At 43.0% G+C, this 26,938-nt stretch overlaps 1 protein-coding gene across 2 annotated transcripts in view; it reads right to left on the bottom strand.

The window, feature by feature from the left end:
• SPOCK1 (SPARC/osteonectin, cwcv and kazal like domains proteoglycan 1) overlaps positions 1-26,938 on the bottom strand; it is a 525,861-nt gene that overhangs the window by 162,279 nt on the left and 336,644 nt on the right. For both annotated transcript variants that reach the window (XM_008063522.2, XM_008063521.1), the window contains one exon: positions 11,923-12,037. In XM_008063522.2, coding sequence (XP_008061713.1) covers positions 11,923-12,037 — 115 coding nt within the window. The remainder of the gene's footprint in view (positions 1-11,922; positions 12,038-26,938) is intronic.

Raw genomic sequence — 26,938 nt, 5'->3', positions numbered from 1 at the left:
GATGAATAGTACCTTGTGTCTCATTCATATCTGATTTAGATGAAATTTAGATGAGACTTTGGACTTAGACTTTAAAGTGGATGTTGGAATGAATTAAGACTTTTAGAGCTATTGAGATGGAATGAGTGTATTTTGCATGTGAAAAGGAATGAATTTTGGGAGGTTAGGGAAAGAATGATATAGACTGAATGTTTGTTTCCCCCTATCATTAATATGTTGAAGCCTAATCCCCCATGTGAGGGTATTTGGACGCGGGGCCTTTAGGAGGTGGTTGAGTCTAAGAGTGGAGCTCTCATCAATGGGATGAGTGATCTTATAAAAGAGGTCCTATCCCTGTCCCCTTCCAGCGTGTGAAGATGCAGCAAAAATACAACCATTTGCAAACTGGGAAGTGGGCCATCACCAAACACTGAAGCTGCTGGTACCTTGATTTTGGATTGCCCAGCCTCTAAAACTGTAAAGAATAAATTTAACTGGTCTTTGATATTGTTACAGCAACCCAAATGGACTAAGACAACAACTGACACCATCCAGAACATTAAAAATAGCAGGGCCCTGTGCTCATACAGTCACATAAAAGCCTGAGCAACTCTGTGAGGTTGGCAAGGATTGTTCCTCCATCTGATTGTTCCTTGCAAACTAGAGGCTCAAACAAAAGACTTATTGAGTTCCTACTATGTGCTGGCAGTAAGCTCACTGGTTTCCTTATAACAATGTCATGATGTGGGGTTTAAAATCATCAATCTGGATGAATTTAGAGTCTATAATACTCAGTGGTCTATCACAGAAACAAAGATCTGAGTACTACATGCACACACTCATAAGTGGACCCTGAAAATTTATCATAACTATAAGAAAGGGATTGGCAGTAGTGGGACACTGCCAGGGGAGGGAAGAGGCACATAACATTAGTAAAGGTACCCAATCTCAAACCAGGTGAAGTGGGGACCCAGGGGAGGCTCAAACTTTACCTGTATAACCACTTATGTACCTAACCCTGAATTTTACCCCACATCTTTTTTTTGGGGGGGGTTGTGTTTCATGATGTATATATATCACATTTTCTTTTTTCTTTTTTTTTTTTTTTTTTTTTCTGAGTTGGAGTCTCACTCTGTCGCCCACACTGGAGTGCAGTGGCCATTCCTGGCCACCGCAGCCTCTACCTGCTGGGCTCTGGCGATCCTTCCGCCTCAGCCTTCCAAGTAGCTGGAACTACAGGCATGCGCTATCATGCCCGGCTGATTTTTTTTTTTTAATCAATATTTTTTATTATGGTTTGTACCCCACATCTTTAAAAAAAAAATTTTAACAAGGGAAAGAAAAGAAGGGGGCCAAATAAAATCCTCTGAAACTGCCCCTCAAAAAATAAGTAAATAAAGTTATCATTTTATAAGGAAATAGAGATTCAGTACAGTAAATAGTTCAAGGGCAGAGTGGCTCTTACACAGAAGATAGGCTGCCCTGGTCCCGCATCTCTGCCACTTAACAGGGGTCAAAACTGAGCAAGTCCCAATGGATCTGAGCCAATGTCCTCATGTTCTTAACCATTCATGGACACTAATAAATACCACATCTGAATGCTGTCCCTTCTCTGAGCCCACTCCTCCAACCGCAATTGCAGCTGGAAGCACTCACTCCCCTGGAACTTCCACTTTATGTCATAGGATTTTCCACTCTCTAAATTAGATTAAATACATGTGTGTCCCTAATCTCCTCTAATAGACTATGGTCTCAACTAGGAGATCTTTAGGGTTTTTGTGCATATGCACATAGAGAGCCCTCTAGTTTCTCTCAGGTAGCACAAAATCTGCCTTAGAGCATAAGAACTCAAGGAAATGCAGCCCACCCTAAACCACAGGATTCTATCACTCTCCTGCTGGAAGCCACACAAGACATCTCATCACACCTAGCCTGCGAGTCACACCTGTTCCCATGGCCTTCAAGCCACAGCAGGATCTAGCCCTGCTTTTTACTCCAGCCTCACACAGCCCTGCCTGCTCAGTCACCTTCTTCCTGAAGCACAGATCTCCCTTTCTCACTTTTTTAAGACACCAAGCCTCTTCTCCTCCTTCCTGACTCAGGGCATTTGCAAAGGCTGTTCCCCCCACCAAGAAAACTTCTCCCTTTTCTCTGTCCTGGCACCTATCAACCTACCACCCTCCACCCCATCCCCCACAAGAGGCCTCCCCTATTCAATCAACTTAAAGTGATTCTTAAGAGTCCCATTCTTATCCTACCCAACTTTTATTATAGATTATTACATACTTAAATAATTTCTTTTCATTTGTCTTTTCTAATACACTTTAATCTCCACAGGGGTAGGCTATACCCAGTCATCACAAAATTTCAAACACAAAACAAAGTGTCTGGCAAATGGAAAGCACTCATAAATATTTGTTAAATAAAGAAATTATCACAACTCCAACTTAGTGGGATCTGAATTAATAACCCTTACCCCACCATCACCAGTGCACATGAGCAGCTTTCTGAACTAGTCCTGCCAAACTTATGGCACAAAGGACCCTAGTCCTAAAGCCCTTCGCCACCATCACTGTATTCACAGATGACCTCTCTTGGTCCTTGCCATGAGAAGGAATCTAGCTCTAAGCCATAGGGGTCCCTGCCATGTTACTGTCTACTTGAGTACTTGAGTGTTCCTCATAGCCCTGGGAGGTTTAGGCCAGGCCTCCTCCTTTTCTTCAGGTAAATGTCACCAATCAGAGGCTGGACCTGCAGTTCTGTGAGATGCACGACACAGCAGCACCTCCGGCTGCAGGAGCATCATGGACAAGGCAGGCTGAGAGAAGGGCCTCTCGTTACTTGGTAACAGAGCCATATCAGTTCAATGCATGCCCATGAAAGTCTCGTTTAAGGGCACACCTTGAAAAGGAGCCAAGGTCCCCAAACTAATTAACTTTCATCTCTCCTGTCCCTCTGTGTATGGAGGGCCTGCCCTCTGCCCACCCCTTCCATGAGGCACATTAAAGACAGGATATTAGCTCATGAACATTCTATTTAAAACCAAAGTCCTTCTAAAGATAGCCCTGGATGTCCATCTAAATCATCCTGAGTTCATTTTCCAGCCCCAGAACCCACATGGTCAGTGCCCCAGATGGGCCCTACTATGGTGTTGCTATCCATAAGAATGTCTTTCACAGTTCATTGGTTGAATTAATCTGATATAAAATGTCTAAATGGAAAACCTGTGAGTTCAGATCTTGATGAGTTTCAGCAGAGCTGCAAGCAGGAGATAGTAGATTTGTTAATAACAAAGGAGTGAGCCAGGCTCGGTGGCTCAGCCTGTAATCCTGCGCCTTTGAGAGGCTCAGCCTGTAATCCCACACCTTTGGATTGCCTAAGCCTGCGGGTTCGAGACCCGCCTGGGCAGCGAGACCTCATCTCTCCAATAAATCAAAAAATCAGCCAGGTGTGGTAGCGCATGCCTGTAATTCCGGCTACTTGGAAGGCTGAGGCAGAAGGATCGCCGGAGTCCAGCAGGTTGAGGCTGCGGTGGCCAGGAGCGGCCACTGTACTCCAGTCTGGGCAACAGAGTGAGACTCCAACTCAAAAAAAATAAAAATAAAAATAACAAAAGAGCGGAAAGGTGATTTAAGAAAATTAAAACAGAAGTAAGTAGAAGTGGGAAAATTCAATCTGATAAGTTTTGTGAAAGAGGATGATGTGTTTTGTGAGAAGGCCACACAGTCTCTGGCCTATCAGGATACTACAAAGTGTCCCAGAACTTACAAGGATTTTAATACTCAAGATAAGCAACTTAACATCTTTAGTTACTTGCAGCGGAGCTCAAGCTTATCATTTTTTTAGTGTTTAGGGACAGATATGCTCATATAGTAATTCACACCTGTGTGCTACCCAACAAGATCTGGGAGAAATCACGCCTATGTGACCTACTCAAAATAGGCACATCTATTTCAATCTCCTCTTTCTAATCCACTTAAATTAGATGCATAAATACCCCAATTTGTACATTCCTTAATCTGCAAGGACACCAAGAAACACTGCAACTGTAGCCCCATCATCCTGGGCAGAACCACAGAGCAAGGAATTGCACTTAATGCCTTCTTACCAGAGATGAATATAGAAAATGAGAGGGCTTCATTAATCAATCCCTGGCCCTGTGAACAGCCATTCCCAGCTCCATAGACACTCAGCCTATTAGCATCTGGGCACCAGCTCATCCTGGGAATTCAACCATAAAACATTCTCCAACTCCTACAGATAGCACACGGCTCAAAAAAAGACAATCATTATCCTGGCTGGCTGCTCACGCCTGTAATCCTAGCACTTTGGGAAGCTGAGGTGGGAGAATTGCTTGAGCCCAGGAGTTCAAGACCCAACATGGGCAATAGACCCTGCGTCTACAAAAAAATTTTTTTAATTTTTAATTTATTTTTTATTAACCAGGTGTGGTGGCACTTGCCTGTAGTCCCAGCTACTTGGGAGGCTGAGGCAGAAGGATCACCTGAGCCCGGGAGTCTGAGGCTGCAATGAGTCGTGATTGTGTCGCTGCACTCCAGTCTGGGTGACAGAATAAGACTTAAAAAAAAAAAGACAATGATCCAGGGCTATGGGGTCAATGAACTTCCCCTTTTAGAAGGGATTGTTTTTTGGGTAGTACAGCCTAGAGATGCAACCTTCCAGGGCAGAGGCACACCCTTGGGCCACACCCAAAACTGCCTGGCCAGACAGGAGGCCAAGAGACTCACTGGGAGACCTTGCCAGGTAAACCTGCCATCACCTTCAGATGGCATAGAAAGTATGATTAAAATTTAAAATGGAAAACAAGGCAGGACAAGATATGAGGGTGGTGCATTTTACTGGCAGTCTTGCTTTTGTTATTTCTTAAAATGTATTTGTAAAACTAGCCTAGATACTTGCCTTACAATGTAATATCTGTTTCCCATTCTGTTCTCTGCTCCAAGGGACTAAAAATTCCACACAATTATTCACATCTCCATTATGAATTGCTTTTTACTCTCTGCTGCTCTTGTCATCAAGATCATCTAATCAATACTCTTGGTTTCAAAGTAAAAAACAAAGGAACAGAGAAGTTAAATGGCTTGCTTGAATTATAAAATCTTGCTCAGTGAAGACTCCACTAGCAGTTGAGGCTCACCCTGGGTACAACCATACACTATTTTTTATTTGGGAAAAAAAAAAAAAGGCTTTCGGGCTTAAACTAATTAAATATCTCTATGTTTAAGTGGCATGTGGTTTGAATGATTGCTTTTGGAAAAGCCACAGAGAGAAAAAATGAACCCAGACTTATTGCTTTGGGCACGGGAAGGAGGAAATAGGTTCAATACCAGGGCCCAGACTAGTTGCTTTGTAGGGAGCAGTGACTAAGAGAAAAGGATCCAGGCTTCTGCATAGCAGAACTTCCAGGGCAAGGGGCAGGTTGACTTGTGAGCTTTACCACTGAAGGATGAACAAACTAGCCCTCTGAGAACTTACCTCCATGACTCCACAGGAGAGGAGGCTGTGAAGCATAGGCAAAGGGCATGGAATCTGGAGGCACAGTGACCTCCATTCTGGTTCCAAATCTTCCCCTTACAGACCCTGTCTTACCAGGGCAATTATTCCTAGAACCTCAATAGTCCTATCTGTAAAATGGGACTGTAATACAGTCCTAGCAGACTGTTGTGAGGAGTCAGCAAGACCCTTCCTGCAAAGTGTACCTAACACATGGTAGGTGGTCAGTAAGTGGCATCTCTTGGACCATTGTTCTTCTCACCTTCTTCAGTGCCCAGTGATATATATTTGCAAATCGATAGACCACAGCGACCATGTTTCTGTTTACAAGGGTGACTGACTCAGAAGAGGACAAACCCAAAACTCAGCGGCATTAATTCTACAGTCAGCCTAGGAATAGCACCAAACTCTCATTAGCCCCCTACCTAGACCCAGAGCACAGTAAATGAAGATCCTCTGAGCCTAAAACAGAATCCACAGGAATGCATGGGCCACTTGGAGAAAGAGCATGAGCTACACAAATATAAAATCATAGCAGTGGATATCGGTACAACCACACTTTAGTAACTGGCAATGCCTTGAGTTGTGCAGCCTCAGAAAGCCATCCAGAACTACCCACCTCCTGCGTGGCCACGTGTCTTCCAAACCTCAGCAGATATGTGTATGTATAATCAACCGGTTCAAAGTCCCTGTAGCAGGAGGCAGTGCTTTGTTGTAAAACAAAACTGAGATGAAATAACCGTCATCCTTTCAAATATCCTCTGAGAGTTTGGTATTTGAGGCACATTCTGTGATGTACTTCTCTCTGACCTCAAACACTTTGATTCTTTTTTTCAAGTTCACATAAAAGACAGAAAGCTCTCAGATTGGTCTACTGTATGGAGAGCCTTGACTGGATCTGAATTCTTTGCTGGTGCAGAGAATTAGTTGTTATTCCAGATAGTTAAGAAGCGGAGATAAAGGGCCATTACATTAGAGAGGCCCAACCCATTGGGAAGTCGAGCCATGTCTGCTTCTTATTTAAAAACAGATTAGTTCCCACTGCTCCCTGAAGGCTTCGAAGGGTATACTTAGATACTGTAAGTTCCATCTTGGCATCCTCTCCTCCCATTCACAATACACTTGCAGAATTTGAGAATGTGGCTTGTCTGCAAGGCTTAAAACAAATGCTTCAATTTTCCATTCTCCAAATGAAAATCAATGGCAGCAGAGAGGTAAAATCGATGTTCAGCACTCTGTAGGGAAACCTCCATCCCCCACCCCATGATCTCCCACCCACACAGAACAGTAAATCAGAACCAGCAGTCCAGACTCACAGAGAATCCCTGAGAACAGAGCCCTCTGCAGGCCTGAGGACTTTCTGCCTATCTCCAATATTTTCCTGAAGAATGCCTAGGAGAATATTTTTAAAACCTAAGTCAGGAAGAATACATTGTTCTTTTTTCAGGCTGGGTGTGGTGGTTCCTGCCTATAATCCCAGTACTTTAGGAGACCAACGCAAGAAGACTGCTTGAGCCCGAGTCTGAGATCAGCCTGGGCAGCATAGTGACACTCTGTCTCTACAAAAAAAAAAAAAAAAAAAATTTAGCCAGGTATGGTGGGGTGCACCTGTAGCCTCAGCGACTCAAGAGGCTAAGGAGGGAGGATCACCTGAGCACAGGAGGTCAAGGCTGTGATTGTGCCACTGCACTCAAGCCTGAGTAATACCTTGGCAAAAAAACAAAAAACAAACAAACAAACTCACTTTCCAGAAACAAAGTCATTTACTAGTGGAGTCTTAGTCATCTGGGACCAGAGTTTGACTTAACTGTTTTCCAAAGGATCGCTTTATTGCCAAATCTTAAGGGTCAGATGACCATTATCCTGAGAAAGCTGCCCTTCCTAAGGCATCACATGATCTGCTTCCTGTCATCGTAGATTGGTTTGCATTCTCTAAACTTTCATGCAAATGGAAATCATACAGTATATATATATTTTTAAGGGGAGGGCCTATCTTCTTTCACTCAGCAAAAATTATTATCAGATTCATTCATGTTGGGTATATCAATAGTCTTTTTATGCTGAATAGGAATCCACTGTAACAAATATACCACAAGGTGTTTACTTTCTCACCTGTCAGTGGACATTCAGGTTGTTTCCCAGTTTTTGTCTATTATAAATAAAGCTGACATGAACATGGCATGAGTGAGTCTTTAAATGCACATCTGCTTTCATTACATATTTTAGAATAAAATCTTTGGTTGTACCTGTTTTGCAAATATTCCAATGTGACTTGTCTTTTAATTTTTTAAAATTGTCTTTGGAAGACCAGTGATAAAATCTAATTAGTTGCTATTTTGTTTGCATTTATAGTTCATGCTTTTTGTGTCCTACTTAAGTCTTTGTCAAACTCAAAGCTACTACTCTTGTGTTTTCTTCTAAGGCATCTAAAAAGGACTTAGCACTTATATTTAGGTCTATGACTCATTGCAAGTTAATTTTTTGTATGGTATATTATGTAATCACTAAAATTTATATCTATAAAGAGTTTGTAATATCATAAAACACCTATTTATAAATATTAACTAAAGAGGGCCCAATGCAAATTTTTATATACAGTATAGGACACTTGATAATCAAGTTCGGACAATAACAAACCAATGTACAAAGCCTATGACTAGAAGAAAGAATTGAAGGAAATATCCCACAATATTGCCTATTTTTTGTTTCTTTTTACTTTTCTATGTTTTTAATATTATCTAGAATAAGCATCAACTATCATTATACTAAAAATAAATTTTTAAAAAGTTTCAAGTCACATAAGAGGTTTCCTGACTCCCAGCTGCCTTCATACCGTTCTTCTGTGCATAAGTGCCCCCTTTGGAGACCCCAGAAGGTGAGCACACTACCAGAAACCTGACCCTCCCAACCATACTCAACATAGCTTAACAGCAGGAAAGAATTTCCAAAAAGAAGTACTTAATGAGAATGTGAGTTTACCTGAAGCCTCTAGAAGAAGCCAAATACAAATAAATGCCACCCTAGTCAAGAAGAAGAATTCCAGCAGGGGAGGGCTGGTTGCCCTGGCTCTCTCCCCTTCCTCCCAGCAACCCCCCACCGAAATTGCTCACCTCCCGGCCCTAACATGCTACAGTCACAGATGTATGTGTCAAACAACTTCTCCACTCACTCAATCTCTACGGGCTAGGAAAGCTAATGAAATTCTCTCACTGATGGGCTCACTGTCCTTCTGTCTTCATTCACTTACAAAGACAGCCTAAGTCTGGAGCCTCATAATCAGCCGAAGGCTGGCCTGGCTGCCTCTCCGTCTGTGCGCACTCCTGTCTGGCGGGCAGGATTTGCCTCTTGAGCTGCTGCAGAGACCAGCTGGCTGGCAAGATTGCCTACAGATGTTCTGCAGAGAGAAAGATTACTTTCCTGATTGATGAATAAATAGAGCTGTCAACATGGTCTCCCCAGTCAGAAGAGACCCCTGAAGTATAATGTGGAAGGACAGATGTTTCATCTGGGAAGGTGTCCAAGACCCTCAGAAGAGGATGGACTCTGATACTGAAAGCTGAGTAATTCAACCTACAAGAGGAAGAGGAGGAAGGCTGAACCCATAACCACAGCAAGCACATTGCAGGGCCTCCTTAGGCCAGGCCACCTCCCAGATTCTGAGAAGGACGTGGGCACACAACCTCCATCAAAGCCTCCTTTTTGGGCCATTTTTCCAATGAATGAACAAGCCCTAGTATCAGAAATGCTGTCATCTTCTTAGTTCTTACCCGCTGTGAATGACAAAGGGAGTAGCAGAAATGACACTGCAACATTCATGCTAAACCTCACAAACTTATTCTAGCAGAAATTACAAAGGCAGGCACAGTCAGACTGGGAAGGCGCCAAGGCACCTGTAGTGAGTTACCTTTTTACTCAGAAGCGTGCAATTTTGGGGATTTATGGCTGACCTTCCAGAATGAATCAGAAATAATAACTATTATCATAATTGTTTTAGTAAATGTAAGATCAGTTGTCATTATTTGATACTTGTGTACTTTACACACCATCCTCTTATTGAAGTCTCACACAAACATACACACAAAATTACCCTATATAAGGATTTGTAAAATGTACTACCCATAAACTTTCTCTGCAAGCATTACTAAAGGATATATTCCAGCAAAAATAGAAAAGAGGAATATGAAAAACACTATCATTAGACCTATTTAACAGAAAAGGCAGCACAAACCCAGAAAGCTAAAGTAGCTTGCCAAGGTCACTTGGAAATACAAAATAGCTAAGCTGGGAATTGAGCCCAGATTGGTCTTACTCCTAAATTCATGCTCTTAGCCATTATAATTTTGTGGTCACCAGGTGATGTGGGAGACGAGGATTACATTTTTAACATAAGCAAAAAGTGTTAGTACTTCCAACACAGAAACATGCCATGCCCAGAAAAACACTACTTATACCTGGATTTACCTGAATACCAACGAGGTTGCTGCTCAACAGATTTGAGTTTAAAGCTAAAAATATTTTGTCTAGCACTTCTAGAAAGGGTTATATACTGAATTCTAGAAGGAAACAAGCATTAATCTCTTCATCTTACACTCACAAATACACATACATGTATGTATGACCAGATGGCTGAACAACCTTGAGCACCATTCCAAAGGGTGTTTGTAACAAAAGAGGTCGCATCTTCTCTCCATCAGAGAAGGAAGAAATGACATGTGGCAGAAGAATCTAGAATATACCTTAAAAGAAACTTGAAATAAACAAACAAAACTTTTTTTGTAAACATATCACTCCCCAGTGAGCTTGATTTTCCCTGAGGGTAGAAATAGGGTCTCTTGTTTACCTCTATAGCACTAGTGCCTAACACAAGCCTGGTGCATAGTAGGTATTTGATGCTTTTTTGTTAAATGACAATGAATAAGCAGACAATACAGGTAGAATGAAGAGGCCAACACATTGCAGTGGTAAAAAAACAAGGTTGGAACCAGATGGTTTGGGTTTGAATCACAGCTGCTGCTTACTAGATATACAAGCAAATGACTAATGCCTCTCTCTGCCTCGGTTCTCTCATTGTAAAGTGGAGCCAAAATCAATACCAACTTTACAAAAGGGCTGGAAGAATGCAGTGATGCAGGGGTCCGGGTCCTGTGTCTGTTGCTGCAGGTGCCATGCTTAGAGAAGCTAGAGGGGGTGAGGGTCTGCATGGTCACCCCATGCTGGAAGCACTGTTTCTTTGTCAAATTAATTATGATTTCAGAGGGCAGCAGCTCCCCAGGCACATTCAGAGGAAACCACTTAGGGGATTGAGGATAATTAAAACATATCTCAAGAGGAACAGCCAAGGGGACCAGTATTCCTTGAACTTTAAAAACTTAGGGAAGGGATGGGACCCATTCTGCCTGGTCCCAGGGCGTCAAACTGGAGCTAATGAAGCGAAAGTTCTAGGGAGGCAGACTTCAGCGGGAATTGAGGTTCAGAAAGGCAGCTTTCTTTTCCTAAGGTCACGTGCAAACAGCAGAGCATGCTGTCGAATCCAGACCCAGGCGTGCACGACTCTGGTAGCTACATCTCTCAGTTGTACAGGCAGTACAGGGGAAGGGTGAGGTAGGCCCTGAATCACCTTTCTCCCACCCTCACCAGACCCCTTCTTAAGCAAGCCTGTCTGCATGTGTGTAACTGTCTGCTTTTGTGCTTCAAGTATTTTTGCAGAACCAAAAGCAGAGGAAGATTGAAATCAAATGCCCTTTCCCTCATGTGTAAAAGCCTAAACCCACTGGATGGATAATGCTGGGAGTGGGATTGGGAGAAAGAGGTGAAGGCTTTAAGAACTCTGAAGAAGACAGAGGAGAGTTCCCCCTGGGCTGGGAAAAAGGGATATCAGGTGTTGCTCTCTGAGGAAGTAGCACGACGTTGTCAGAAAGAATACTGGCGAGGTGTTCTTGAGAAGGCAGGACCCAAAAACCAGGGCCGGCAAACATCCTAAGGGGGCATGGAAGCAAAGAACCCTTGGACTTCAACTGGCTTGGAAGAATCATCAGAGTAAGGTTGTCAGTGTGCCACCAGGGGACAAAAAGTTTGGCCCCTGCTTTCTTAGCTATAGGTTTCCTGGATCCTGGCATCACTCTGAGAGGAGGAAGGGTCCCAATAATAACCAAGGGATTTTTTGCTCATCTGCTCAGGTGAGGGTTCAGAGTCAAATGAAGTGGATTCACAGGAAATAAAGGTTGATGTTCTTTGTAAATCTGTGTTTGAGAACTGAGACTCACACCACAGCAGGTACACAGGAACCCAAACACAGAACAACAACAACAAAATGGTGACACAAACACTATGTTCTCCCCTCCCTGTATTCCCCAGTCAGAGAATGAATACCCTCAAGTCTGCCAGCTGCAGAAACCCCCCAGCCTCCAGCCATCCTCCTCCCTGCCTTACCTGGGGAGCAGATGCTTGCGACTGACACACAGGGCGGTCTGGTAGTCCTGGGTCACACACACTTTGTGAGGGCTGCATTTCACCTTCAAGCAGGGATCCTTGGATGGGTCCAGGGCTGAGGCAAAAACATCAAGAAGGAAGGAGGGGTTAGGACTGCCAGGGAAATTTAATTTCTATTTATACTCAAATAAGCAAGTGGGAAATAAACCACCCCAATCGTGTGTTTACAATGAGTGCTGTTTGAGGCTGGTGGGGATTGGAATAAAAACCCAAGTCAGGAGATGGGTTTTCTGCATCTACCACATACATTCTTCTTCAACATCAGAAGAACAATTCTTTTGTGCTTTGGGAGTTTCAGCATCTTCATCTCAGGCAAAAATTGCTTTTAAAAATCCTTCAGAGTCTTACATGGTCCAAGGAACAAGGGCTACTTTTCCCTTTCTGCCTCTTTATTTGGTGTTATTTTTTATAACTTCATCCATGCCTAATTTTGCCTATTTCCTATAAAAAAAATCCTTGAGGTTTTTGCTTTAGTTCAATCAATATTGATTATGTGCATAAATAACGTATTTTAAGTTTCTGAAGAACTTCAGGATATGTAAGACAGTTTGGTGCCACACAAAGTTCCAATGTAATAAGGAAGGGGAAAGCTTACATATAAATATTTATTGTGTAAGGCAGAATTAGATAAAGACCATGACAGGCATATAAAATGATAACAGAGCTCAAGAGAAAAACAGAGATCAATTTCTAGGGCAAGGATTAGTGAAGCATTAACACGTGGATTTGATCTTGAAGTATGGGCAGGATTTTCAAAAGCAGAGATAGAAAAGACAATCCTGGCAGGCTGACCAGCCCAGCAAACACAGGGAGGCATGTTTGGGCAATCATAAGATCTTCGATCTGACTGTTAAGTATGGTTTGTAGGTGGCAATAATAGCGGGGGCGGGGGCGGTGGGGGGAAGCTGATGCAAACATGTAACTCCAGAAAGATCTCTGAAGACAGTTCATACATTGCAATATTTTCTAGAATAGGCTGAGCAGCAGGCCCATGGCTAATCAACGCTCTGCCTGCCAAGGTGCACATGCTCATCATTGGCACAGAAGAGGCCTCAGGGAATTCTCTGCAAAACAAAAGCAATCATGCCCTCACTCAGCTCCAGGGCCGAAAGCCTATTAGGCAGTAAATCCTTCATAACTGCTCTCCACAGTCAGGGGAGGTGACATCTCACCATGTACTCCCCACGCAAACATTCAGTTAAACAAATTGGCATCCTGAGCAGGTACAGGAAAACTGCTCTAAGAAATGCCATGGTCAGAAAAACAAAACAAAACAAAACAAAAAGAAATGACACAGTCTCCTCAACCATGGGGCTCTCAAGCATCATGACTTCCCAGCACACAGAAGTCACAATTCCTCTCCTCCTGCCTGGGCCCAGAACCTGAACATTATATTCTTCAGTCAGCTGCTGAGAATTTCTCACATGTCTTGAACATACAACCCCCAAAGGCATTTCCACTGCTTGAACAGATGAGGGTGGCTCCCTCCACTGCAGCAGCTTCAGCAGCTGTAAATAGAAACTTAGGTGTGTTCTTAGGACAGCAACAAGACCCAGTCCTGGTCCTGGGAGAGTCAACTCAACCTACTTCCCAAGGGATGTGCTCTGATACCAGGAGATTAGCAGAGGGAAGCAGGCTACCAGACTAAAGAAGTTGATTCAAGCCCCAAGGGCAGGGAGTTCACTCAGCTCTTAAGCTGAGGGCTGTCTCCAAGAGGCAAGTGGCGGAGGTCCTGTGTCTATCCTCAAAGTCCTCTGAGGCTAGGCCTTCCAGATACTTGCACAAGAGCTTCCTGGTCCCAAGTGGAGCTCTCTCCTCTGGTTCCTGGGATGTCTGCATGAGAAGCCAGGAAACTGATGCAGTCTCAGGCCAGTGCACTGCTCTCTCTCCCCTGGGGCTGCAGCTATTGACTTGCTATCCAAGACTCATCCAAAATTGAGTCAATAATTAAGAATGATGACCAGATGACCACATCCGTCCTTTGTTACTCCTTCTCACACTTCCACGGGATGAAGACACTTAAGAAACTTGAGAACTAGACCACTGGCAGTCCAGTGAGGCATTACCAGCTGAGGCATCTTCCCCAATAAGTGCCATGTGCTGCAGCTGAGAGGTTGGGATTTTCACTTGAGCAGATCTCAGAGATGGGTAATAATAAGGTGGCCCAGGGTGATGGGTGATGAAATTTGTACCAGTGTGTGACAAGCTTTATGACAGAATTTGAGCTTTTTGCTTCTTCAGCCCACTTCGTACACATGCCACACTGCCCTCCAGGTGGCCTGAATGGACAATGTAATCATAAAGGACAGGAAACCGCTGAGCACAGCAAGAAACAGCATAGACTCCAGGGCTGGAGTTTCTGGGACAGAATCCTGGCTCTACTGCTCACTATCCTTGCTATATGCCTCAGTTTCCTCCTCTGTAAAAATAGAGGTAACAGTTCCTGCTGTTGCTTATTGGTTATCATGAACATTAAATGAGTTAATATCTGTATGTACTTAGAACAGACCTGTTTAAGCACCTCGTACATGTTTGTTAAGTTTCTTGTGTTGGTCTTTTGTTACCAGAGTAAATAATAATCCTTCATAAGAACAAGAATCTTAGCGAACACTCACTGAGTGCTTCTGACATACAGGCAGTGAACGAAGCCCTCAAACTGGATTACCACATTTAATCTTCACAACCACCCAAGGAGGTAGCTGCTGTTAATGCGCCCATTTTACAAACAAAGTTATTAAAAAGAAATTGTTGATGAGTGATGCAACTAGTATTTGAAAACGTGGCCTTTTACTCCAGAACCCAGCATGCCATATGGCCCCAGCATAAGAATCACTGTGCATCTTCTTCAAGAAGTTGATCGTGGGGCCCTACCTCACACCAAGGAGCCAGGACACACCATATTCTTGAGAGGGCTTCAGGGCAGAAAGAGATTTGCTGGGTAAAAGGAACGGACAGCTGGGGGCCTGGTGCCACAGAGACTGAGCCGCCATACCCTCTCAGTGTACCCCACAGGAGAAGATCACCAGCCCTAACCTCCCTCCTGAGAGGTGGGGTGCCTGGTCCAGTCCTGGACACCTGAGCCCTCTCCTATGCCCTTTGAGTGCAGCAACCCCCCAACTGAGTCAAATGAACCATGGTTGAGTCAATTTTATTTCTGCCATCTTGTCACTTTTCACCCTGCAGATCACTCCCCAATCCTGGAAGCTAACATTTAAAATAAAACAAAAAAAAAATCTCCAACCAAAAATACTAATAAATAAACTGTTATTTATTTAACTTTGCACACATACTTAAGAATTTGCATACAGCCGGCTCGGTGGCTCAACCTGTAAACCCGTGCTTTGGGAGGCTGAGGTGAGTGGATTGCCTGAGCCCGCAGGTTTGAGACCCACCTGGGCAACTTGGTGAGACCTCATCTCTACAATAAATCAAAAAATTAGCTGGGCATGGTAGCACGCGCCTGTAGTTCCAGCTATTTGGAAGGCTGAGGCAGAAGGATCGCCAGAGCCCAGCAGGTCGAAGCTGCGGTGGCCAGAAGCGTGCCACTGCACTCCAGTCTGGCGACAGAGTGAGGCTCCAACTCAAAAAAAAGAATTTGCATACAGAAATCAAGTCTGCTAAAAATCAGTTACTAGGGTATGAATACTTCAAACATGTATGCGAATTATTTAGAGTAAATAAACTCCACACAAAAAAAAAAAAAAGAACAAATCAACCCGTCAGCATTTGTTTAATCACATTTTGTTTGAGAAAAACAGTAACATTGGGATTGAAAGGGGATGAGAAGTATGTCATTCCCATTTAAACACAGGCCTCCCAAATATGCTCCTTCTAGTAGCAGCAAGGATCATGTAACACCCCTGAAAGGCACTAGCACTCATACTGGTCAGGGCTGTGTGACTCCACTTTCTAAAAAGATGGATAAGAGATTAGAATGATAAGTGGCATTTGAGAGGCCCAGGAGAGGAAACTGAACAGGTGAGAGGATAGGGGGTAGGGAGAGAGAGTTGAATGAAATAGCCCCGGGCAGGGTTCAAAGCTTCCTTGTCATGGTGCTCATGATTTCTTGAAGACTGTGCTCCAAGTTTCAGTCTCTGTCTGCACATGCTGGGTGACAGGATGCAGCAATCTCCAGAAGATGGCAAAGCTCTGTGTCCCCTTGGCCTCTTCTGTTATAATACCTGCAGGACTCATGTGTACCTAAACAAGATAATGTGCCTAGCACAGGACAGGTATCCACTGAGGGAAGGTTAATTTTGCCTTTTCTTCCCATATGCACTCAGGGAGGCAACAAGCTACCTGCTGAGACCAAAAGTGGTTTTTTACAAAAATGACTTTTTACAAAAACTTTTCTGAAGGAACAAAACCAAGAATGAATTAATTTAAAGAGAGATTTGTTGAGCTGAAAAGCATTGAATTCAAAAGCCAGTTAATTACCGGCTCCAAGTAAGTTTTTTTTAATTAATTTTATTTTTTAAGCTCACTGCTTGGTCTCAATTAAGGTGGTGATATTTTAATTATCTTAATTGTTTCTGAACTTGTTTTTCAGTTCAACGAGCTATTTTTTAATTAGCTACATTGATTTTAAAATTCAGAATCAAGCCTTTTCACTCTCCTTGGGTACAGCCCATCGGCTAATTGGCAAAAGGTCAAAACACCTGGAACAGCAGAACTTGATGCCACCTTAGAGATCAGAGATGATAAGAAGTTTCCATTTTGTGGGTTGACGCAGAGTCTCTCAGAGTCACACATGCTTTATGTTTATTCAATTGACATTGGCAGAACCTCACCCTGTGTGAGGCATCTTTTTGCAGACTGGAGGTGAGCACCTCTGAAACAAAAAGAAAAAAGAAAAAAAAGTACTTCCTGCTCTCCAGGGCCTCACAGTTGAGCAGAGGAAACCAGCAATAGAAGGGTTCTACAGGAGACAGGTGAGGTGCTGAATTCAGCTTTCCAGGGGCTCAGGCAAGACTTCCTGGACACATTGATATCTATGGAAAGGTGGGTTTAAACCAGATAATTTGATGAGAAAGAACAGTCCAGGTAAAAGGAAGCTCTCTTTCCAGTGGTAAGAGAAAAAGTGACAGGTTCAGAGAATAGAAGTGTTTCCTTTTTTAAAATTAATGTTATTTTTTAATTAGTTTTATTTGGGTGTGTTGTGAGCTAGAGGAGGATGGTGTGTGATAAGGCTGGAGGAGGAGCTGGACATGGTCACTAAGGGCCTTGAAACCACAGGGAAGCCAGGGTATCTGAGTTCCACAGTAACTTCAACTCAACATGGTAGAACCTGGTGACTATTGGGATGGACATCTACCCATTCCAAAGTTGGGGGAGAAAGACAGGTCAAGGGATCCTAAAAATGCATATTATGTAGAAAGTGGCACTTAATAAGAAGAGACACGCTACACTGCCTTATCCTCCAAATGAGAAAGAACGTCAGGGCTGGAGGCACCAGTGGTCAACTCTTAGAGCCCCTTTTCCTCCTTCTAGGGATCTCCTTGCTCCCCCTCCCTGGGAACAGCAAGCCACACAGGACTCTGAGACACAACAAGCTACCAGCCGAGACCAGTAAGCAAGACTCTAAAACAGCAGCATGAACTCATAGTCCACTCAGGTTACTCTCAGAAACTTCCTCAGACAAAGGCCATGCAATTTTGCAAAAAGTTCACAAATTAATGACGGCCTTTTGCCTCTTCCTTGCTTTTAAGACTGCCCTATGCCTGAGTCATGCACACTCAAGGTTCATCTGAAGAGCAGACTCTCCCAGTGACTCATTAGGAGTGACTTAATGGGTGACTGGCAAAGAAATGACTCCAAACTGTGAAAACCTCGTCAAGCCAAGACCCCGAACGTTTTTTTACAGCTTGTCTGTCCCCATGGTAACCTGTGCATACATCATGCCTCCCCACTCTCCAGAGGGGCTTATTTACCAGCTGATGACAGAGCCTCACAGAATACAAAATAGAAGATTCTGCCCATAGAATTTTGCTGAAACCTGGGAAGAATGGCAGCTTGGAAAGCCTCCCTCACAAGTCTCTGCTTTTATATTCAAGGGGTTGGCCAAGTTCTCTGAGGTCAAACAAAGGGGCCTATTGGTCAGACATCTAGATATGGCAGACAGCTGAGTGGCATAAAGGCCGAACCCCTGTGTCCAAGGACTGGGGAATGGGAATGAGGAGGGGGGTACATGGGACAGAGAAGGACAAAGAGGCAAAGATAGAAGATACATCTGACCAAAGACAGCCCTCCTGGGGAGAGACCTTTTCTTTCCTCTTTCCACTGTGAGCCTGAAGGTTCCTTTCTTCCTGTGTCAAAACCAAAAGCATCTTCTCTGTTACAATATTAGTGTGTGTGGGAGCGGTGCTCAAGAGCAGGTTAAAAACTGATAACAGCCTTTTCTGGAGGCTGGAAGAATTGTTTCCTTTTTTAAAATTAATTTTATTTTTTAATTAATTTTATTCGTGTATTCTGTGGGCTAGAGTAGGGTTTTTCAGTCATGTCCTTAATGAAAAATTCTCAGCCATGCCCTTAAATGATAAATGTTAAATATAGGTAGATGGGTATATAGGAGTTTATTATTATCCTATCAACTTTTTGATATATATATGAATATTAATAATAAGAGGAAAGAAGGGAAAAAAGAAACATTCTATGACCAGCAAGTGAACATATTAGGCATAGTGTTCATTTTAATGCTCTATAATAAGAGAAAATTATAAACAACTTGAATGTCCATCTGTGTTGGTCTGCTCAAGTTACCATAACAAAAATACCACAGACTGGTGCCTTAAACAAAATTTATTTTTTCACAGTTCTAGAGGCTGGAAGTCCAAAATCAGAGTGCCAGTATGGTCAGGTTCTGTGAAGGCTCTCTTCCTGCCTTGCAGATGGCCAACTTTCTGCTATGCCTCACATACCCTTTCCTTGGTGCAAGCACTTGGAGAGACAGAGAGCAAGCTCTCTGGTGTCCCATCTTATAAGGACACATCCTGTTGGATCAGGGCTCCACTCTTATGACTTCATTTAACCTTAGTGAAGTAATTAGATAGAAGTTACTACAAAAACAGTTACTGTGGAGGACTTCAACATATGAATTTGAGGAGGACAAAAATATTCCATCCATAACCCTATCTGTAGGGAAATGGTTTAGTTAATTATATAATCCACTTATTAAATATGCCACTATTCTAAATCAATAAGTAGGGCAGGGCATGATGACTCATGCCTGTAACCTCAGTACTTTGGGAGGCCAAGTTGGGAAGATGGTTTGAGGCCAGGAGTTCAAGAACAGCCTGGGCAACATAGTGAGATCTCTTCTCTACAAAAAAATATAAAAAGAAAAATTAGTTGGGTATGATGGAGCATGCTAGTAGTCCTAGTTACTTGAGAGGGTGAGGCGGGAGGATTTCATGAGCCCAGAAGTTTGAGGCTGCCATGAGCCATAATCATGCCAGTGCACTCCAGCCTGAGCAACAGAGCAAAATGAAGATGATGATAAAGATGATGAAGGAGGAAGAGAAGGAGAAGAAGAACAGCAGCAATTATATATATGAACACAGGTAGACGTTTATGATAAATTAAGTGAAAAAGCAAGTCAAAGATGAGAAAATTAACTTGAAAGGTTAACTTCCCAGCACTACAGAATCTTCATGGTGAAGCCATTCTCAAAGCCAGTATTCAAAGCCAAACCTGCCTACTTCCAAAGGAAGTGTCTTTCTCTTCCCTGTCCTGCTTCCTTTGCATACAAGGCTCTCTCCTCACAGTCCCAGCCTCTGCCCCATCACCAACCGGTGCCCTCAGTTTCTCCTGATTGCCCTCATTCTCCTGAAGTATCTTTGCAATAATCTGTGAACAAATTCAGACTCCCCAAGAACCAGGGTAAACTCTGCGGCTGCCTCTGACTGACTGGTCTAGAGACACCTCCAGCAAAAGGCACAATCTCTTTCTGCTTCCTAGATAATCTTGTCAGCAGTGAGGAGACAATGACAAGGCATAGCCATGGCCAGGGGTCAGAGCAAGTGTCCCGTCCTGTGAGACTTTGACTTTTGCCTCTGAGATGAAGGATCTATGACTGCTGGAAATAATGGCATTAACTGGGAAAAACTTGGCCCCTCTGCTCACATGCAAAACAAGACATTATGAGCAACCACTGATAATCCCAATATAGTAAATGTACATGTCCTGATCATCAGGGAAAAAGATATTACTAGTGGCCTGCTAGAGCAGCTGTAGAAACGTGCCCCATAAAATCAGTGGCCACAAAATGTTATTAGCCTGAACAGCCAAGCCTCTCTTCTCAAAGCTGTCATCCCACATTTCCCCTGTTCCCCTGCTGCTCTGAGATGGGCAAGAGGAGGACCCTTACTCAGCATTTCAGGCAAGAAATTAATTTGCCTTTGGAAGCGGGGTGGGAGGGGGAAGGGAAGGTCAAAGGAGAGGAAGGGAGGGGAATTAAGCAGAAAGGAAGGGGAGTGGAGAACATCTTATTACATAATGTGCCACCTAATTGGGTGGCTGGCATAGAGACGATGGCATACACCAGCCCATAGAATAATGTACTATTATTCTAACTTAACAATAAAGAAGCTAATACAGAGATCAGCTTATTCTCAGTTTACCAACTGGCAACTGTCACAGAGAGGTTAAGTAATGTGTTTTTGGTCACATAGCCAGTGAGCCTGGGCATCGATCATGGTGAGTCTCACATCAAAGCTGATGCTTCGAGCCAATAGGCCACTAATGAAATAGTTTATGATGGTGATAAAGGTGATGACTAAAGTGCCAAGCAACAACATATTACAACCTTCCATCTATCTCCTCCAAAAGTTATGTTACCCATAAGATCTCAGAAAGAACGTCTTACCGTGAAAACAAAACAAAACATTGCGCTATCAGAAATCAAAGCCAGACTGTTGGATATTTAAATAAGCTTGTTACCTGTATAATGAATACAAAAGTGAAAGCTGCGTTCAAAGGCAATGCTGCTGCCTAGCGAACTTAACTCACTCTGACTTAAGAAACAACAGAGACCAGGTGAACCAGTTGTGCTTCCTTTTGTGAAGGGTTTCTGTGAATCATGCATATGGTCCATACCACTGACCGCAGTTGCAGGAAGTCTGGTATAACATGGGATGGGGTAGTATGGATAACGGGACCTGAGAATGGCCTCACCTTTAAGTAAAGGGACAAGACACCACCCACAGAGAAGTATTAATCTACTCATCCATCAAAATGGCTAGAATTCATTAAAATGCTATAATAGTAAAGGTACTTGGGCTCTATTTCATGGTAATTGACATAAATTATTCATAAAGACATTTATGAACAAAGGAGAAAGAATTACTCAAAATACAATAGAAACAATTCTATAATCTAGGGGAATAAGAGGGCATAAAAAGCACAATAAAAATCAAATATTTCCAGAAAAAAGGTACACTTACAAGATCACTGTGGCTCGCAAAGTCTATCTTTTGTACCTGTGCTTCAATTTAATGTAATTAAAATTCCTATAAAACAGGGAGTTTTTCTCAAACCAAAGGCATCTGGAAAACTAACTCTTTTGGTACTGATTATTTTGTTATTATTCAGCAGCTATGGTTGTGGACCATGTAAGGATTGGGAAACTTGGAAATTTCAATAATTTCCCCCAAATTTTTAGTGTAGTTTTAGAAGATAAGAAACCAAGGGTTTGGGGCCAGGTTTGGTGGTCAAGGCAAGAGGACTACCTAAGCCCAGGAGTTTGAGATTAGCCTGGGCAACATGGTGAGACCTTTTTTCTACAGTAAATAAAAACCACCACACCTGTAGTCCCAGATACTTGGAAGGCTGAGGTGCACCGATTGCCTGAGCTCATCAGGTCAAGACTGTGGTAGCCGTGATCGTACCCCACTGCACTTCAGCCTAAGCAACAGAGTGAGACTTTGACTTAAAAGAGTGAGAGACAGAGACAAGAAAGGTTTGGATTAGTGAGATGTGGATTTTAGAGGAGAGGCACAGCTTTGCAACTTCTTGCCTATGTGGTATCTTGATGGGTTACTCAACTCCTTGGGATTCAGTTGCAAGCAAAGAGGTCTATTTCACTGAGATATTGTGAGAAACTGATGGGATAATGCATGAAAGTTGTCTAACACAGAGCCTGGCAATTAGTACACACTCAGTTGTCACCCTCATCACTCTTACCAGTTCATTTTAGCTTGCTAAAAATAGAAAATGAATGTCCACCAGGGGCAAGGGACCCTGGATATTTCAGAAACACAAGATACTGGAGTCATAATTCTGTTCAGTCTTTCCAATCTCAAAAGAGTGGACTCATCTCTACAAGAAGAAACATTAAAACCTCTTTTTGATCATCAAGCTCAAGGCTCACTTTCTCCAGAAAACTGCTGACTAATCAGATCCATACCACAGATGAAACCACCATAAGACAACTAAGCAATTCATGCATCTCTAGCAGAGCTGTACTCTGCCTTGTCTCCTCCCAAAGATTTTAAGGGCTGGGAATAAAGGATAAAAATCCTTTTTTCTCCTAAATCCCATATGCTAAGATCACACAACAAAGCCTTGGACACAAATCTATATACACTGCCATACAGTTTTTGTTTTGAGAGAAGTTTTTTTGGCTTTGAGAAGTCTCTCTAGGAGAGTCACAGAGTTTGAGTGTCAAGGTATCCTAAGAGAATATTTTCAAGTACCACTGGTAAAAGATTAGAAAAAACAAGAGCTGGATTAAGGAAAAAGAATCTGGCAAAACATCATTGATCCAAGCAGACAAGGGCTTGTGTCCAGAAAGGTTGGTGACATGGGGTATGTTAGGGACCATTGGGAAGACAGGGTTCAACAAGGTAGGTTTGGTGTATAAGGTTGGTGCTCTCTGATCCCTAGTCCATCAGATGCCTTCTTCCATGTCCTATAAAGTATGACTGGGACAGGTGTTCACTGAAACCAGAGCAATGAAGTCTTAGGGAAAAGCCTGCTCCAGATGGGTAACAGAGATGACCAGATGATCTCTTAGAGCCTCAGATGAAACTGTCACTTCTGTAGTATAGCAGCCAACAGAAGATAGCTTCAGTAGAGAGCTCTGGTGAGGTCACCTCCTGATAAGTCTAAAAACCAACTAAAGAAAGGGAAAGAGGCAGTCCCACACTATATGTGTCTAGCACAGCCTACCTCACCCCCTTGTTTTCTTGTGTTCCCACAATCTGATCTGATTCTTGCTTCTCAGACTATGTGGTAGGCCAATGATAATGCAAATCTAAAGTGAATCTCCCTGCAGCATCTATTTTATTATATTGTAGGCAATTTTAAAAATTTTTTGTAAGCCAGGGTCTCACTATATTGCCCAGAGTAGTCTTGAACTCCTGGCCTCAAGCATTCCTCCCAGCCAGCCTCCTTAAGAGCTGGGATTTCAGCTGTGAGCCACCTGAAAAACTCAGCTAAAACTCATTAAGACAATTGCTGATCCACTATAGAACAGAATGCAAAATTTATATAAACTTGAATAAGACTTCAAAAAAGTATGTGTCACAGTGGGTTCTGCCCCCTGAACCTCAGAATAAGTGTTTGCTCTTATTTGCCCTTGGAGCTCTTCAGTAGAAAAGTTTGAGAAGTGTTGACCAAGTTTAAAGGGTCCTAGAATGAAGCAGAGAGCTCTCCAGGGTACTGTTATCTAAAAGAGGAAATCAATACCAGTAAAAGTACATACAAAGAACCTCAATAAGCAAATTGTTCATTCTTGCAGGACAAGAAAGCAGCTCCCATTAAATCTGATGAATCAAAAAAGCATCCCATGCCCCCTGGAATACACTTCCTTGCCATTTCTTCCCCAGGATCTCAATCCCACAGGTGGAAGTTCCCAGGGTTTTTCAGAGAACTGATCCTGCATAATTCAACACTTTTTTGAGAACCTTCAAAGTGTCAAGTATTGGGTGAGGTATTTAAATGAACCACAAAGCTTTTACAGTTTCTCAGGTATGAAAATTAAAGTCAAAGCTATTACTTTCATTCCCCTCACTGTTAGTTTTTCAGAAACACTTGGCTGTAGATTTATAAATGCATAATTGAAGACATTCATTTCCAAGCCCTTTCTTGCTCCAATTAGGGCAGGTTTGTTTCTGCCTCCTTAGGATGGTTCCCAAGGTTATTAAATTCCATACCTCAACTGATAACATTAAAGTCATCATGACAATGTTAATGTTGATTGGAGGTGGGGTTTCTTGGGGCATCTGCTATTGGAAATCACCTGAAGCTGAGAGAAGAATAGCTGCATCTCTCACTGTAGGGTTTGGTAAGTGTTGTATCATTTAAGTCTTGTGTATTCTTGTTGTTCCTCTATTTTTTGTGTCCCACACTATTCAATCATTGCTAAAACACTTCGGCACTGTAAAGCAGTTCACAGCTCCAGCCTTGCCCACAACCAGCTCTCTCCTGCCCATCTCTCCACTGAAGTGCCACTCAATGGCTAATTACCTTCCTCATATTAGCTTAGATAAGGTCTATCATGCTAATATAAAACATAAATTAGGACTTAACTACACACAGAAGACAGATGCAACAATAAATAACGGTCAAGTACCGATGGGGTTTCCTAAGATAAGCACGAAACAAACACAAGAGGTAAAATCTTTCCTTTTTCGTTTTGCAGCAAAAAAATACTGAGCACCCAGCAGGTAAGACAGCACAGAAAGAAAATCACTCCTAGTTACTACAACGGTTGCATAGCTCATTCTACCAGAAGGGAGTTGATGTGTTAGTTTTTTTTGTTAAAGTTGTGAATTCTAATTTTTTTTTTTAAGGAGCCTCTTGACTCTGTCTTCCACAGTGTGACCTGACACTTCCCTTCTAGAATTCAGTTTCCATTTCTTGCCCATATTCACCTCGTCATCCAATATTTACCCTACCTTTAGTAATACTAAACACCTTATAAACCCTCAAACGTTTGATATGTTTTCATGCCTCTTCAGTGTAGACTGCACTGCTCAACGCAAAATGCCACTCCATTCTTATGCCACTATTATGAGGTTAATATTTATCTCCTCTTGACTGCTGAGAAAACAAAATTAGAACTCTCCAAAGACCATGTAACTAATAAGCCAATCTGGGTTGTAACTCCAAGTCTATCTGCATCCAGCAGAAACCTCAGGACACTGGAGACAGTGTCTGACCTCTTCACTACTGCATGCCCCACACCTAAAACAGTGTCTGAAGGCTGGGCATAGTGGCTCATGCCTTTAATCTCAGCACTTTGGGAGACCAAGGCTGAAGGATTACTTGAGCCCAGGAGTTTGAGACCAGCCTGGGCAACATAGTAAGACCTCGTCTCCAAATAAAAATAAATTGCTGGGCATGGTAGTGTGGGCTTGTAGTTCCAGCTACTTGGGAGGCTGAGGTTGAAAGATGGCCAGAGACCAGGAGGTAGAGGCTGCAGTGAGCTATGACTATATCCCTGCAGCCTAGGGGACAGAGTGAGGCCACTACTCAAAACAAACAATTAGACAAAACAGTATCTGGGATATCATTGGGACTCAGTAACAGCTGCTGAGCCCTGGTTCAGTGGAGCTAGGGACAAAGTCTTGTTTACCATTTCTGCAACCTGAGTTCCCTGACATGTGTCTGCTCCAAAGGACATGCTCAGTTGATGCTGAATAAGCGGTAAGGGATATCTCTAGGTAGATGTAATAACCTGAGATTTTCATGTCGCAAAGATTCAGAGCTGCAAGAATCCCTGGAGCATCTCCAGACCAACACACTCATTTTTAACATAGAGAAAACTAATTCATCATTTCACCAAATGTCTATGAACTCATTTTATATGCCAAGTACTAGCATAAGCAGTGGGCATTCAAAGAAGGTTAAGACAGAGAAAGTCTTTGCTCTTAAGGCACTTACATCCCAGTAGAGAAATGATAAGAAAGAAAGAGAAAAGAGGAGAGAAGAAATGGAAATGGGAGAGGTAAGAAAAAAAACATTAAATAATAATAAGAGCTAAGCAGCTATTTTAAAAGAGTGATATAGTAGAGAGTTTCTGGATGGTCACTTGGGATTAAGTAGTCTGGGAAGCCTCTCTGAGGAGGTGACATTTAAGTCAGGATCTGACAAGAAGAGTCAGTCTTTTGAAGATCTGATGAGGAACATCCTAGGAGAGGGATTACAAAGGCCCCAAGGTGGAAAATGGTCCTGGAGTGTTGAATAAAGAACAGGTCTCAACAGATCTTATGGCTTTTTCTTTTTCTTTTTTTCTTTTATTTTTTTTTTTGAGTTGGAGTCTCACTCTGTCGCCCAGACTGGAGTGCAGTGGCCACTCCCGGCTACCACAGCCTCGACCTGCTGGGCTCCGGCAATCCTTCTGCCTCAGCCTTCCAAGTAGCTGGAACTACAGGCGCGCACTACCACTCCCAGCTAATTTTTTTGATTTATTGTAGAGATGAGGTCTCGCCAAGTTGGCCAGGCGGATCTCAAACCCGTGGGCTCAGGCAATCCACTCACCTCAGCCTCCAAAAGCACGGGATTACAGGCTGAGCCATGAAGCCCAGTCTAGAGGATTTTTTTCTTTTTTTTTTGAGTTGAAGTCTCACTCTGTCACCCAGGCTGGAGTGCAGTGGCATGCTCCCAGCCACCACAGCCTCGACCTGCTGGGCTCTGGCAATCCTTCCGCCTCAGCCTTCCAAGTAGCTGGAACTACAGGCGCGCACTACCATGCCCAGCTAATTTTTGATTTATGAGATGAGGTCTCACCAAGTTGCCAAGGTGGGTCTCGAACCCACGGGCTCAGGCAATCCACTCACTTCAGCCTCCCAAAGCATGGGATTACAGCTGAGCCACCGAGCCCTGCTTTTGTGGCTTTTTCAAGGACACACAGGTGGAGTAGAACCAGGACTTATCTCTAGAATGACTGGTTCTCTGATGTGCATGCTTAGTGCAGCAAGACTGAGCAACATGACGAAGTCTAACTGAGGTGCAC

This window comes from Carlito syrichta, unplaced genomic scaffold, assembly GCF_000164805.1.
Source record: "Carlito syrichta isolate Samal-C Ts95f unplaced genomic scaffold, Tarsius_syrichta-2.0.1 Scaffold306893, whole genome shotgun sequence".
NCBI lineage: Eukaryota > Metazoa > Chordata > Mammalia > Primates > Tarsiidae > Carlito > Carlito syrichta.
The sequence above is the reverse complement of the archived record's forward strand: the minus strand, read 5'-3'. Positions and strand labels throughout refer to the sequence as shown.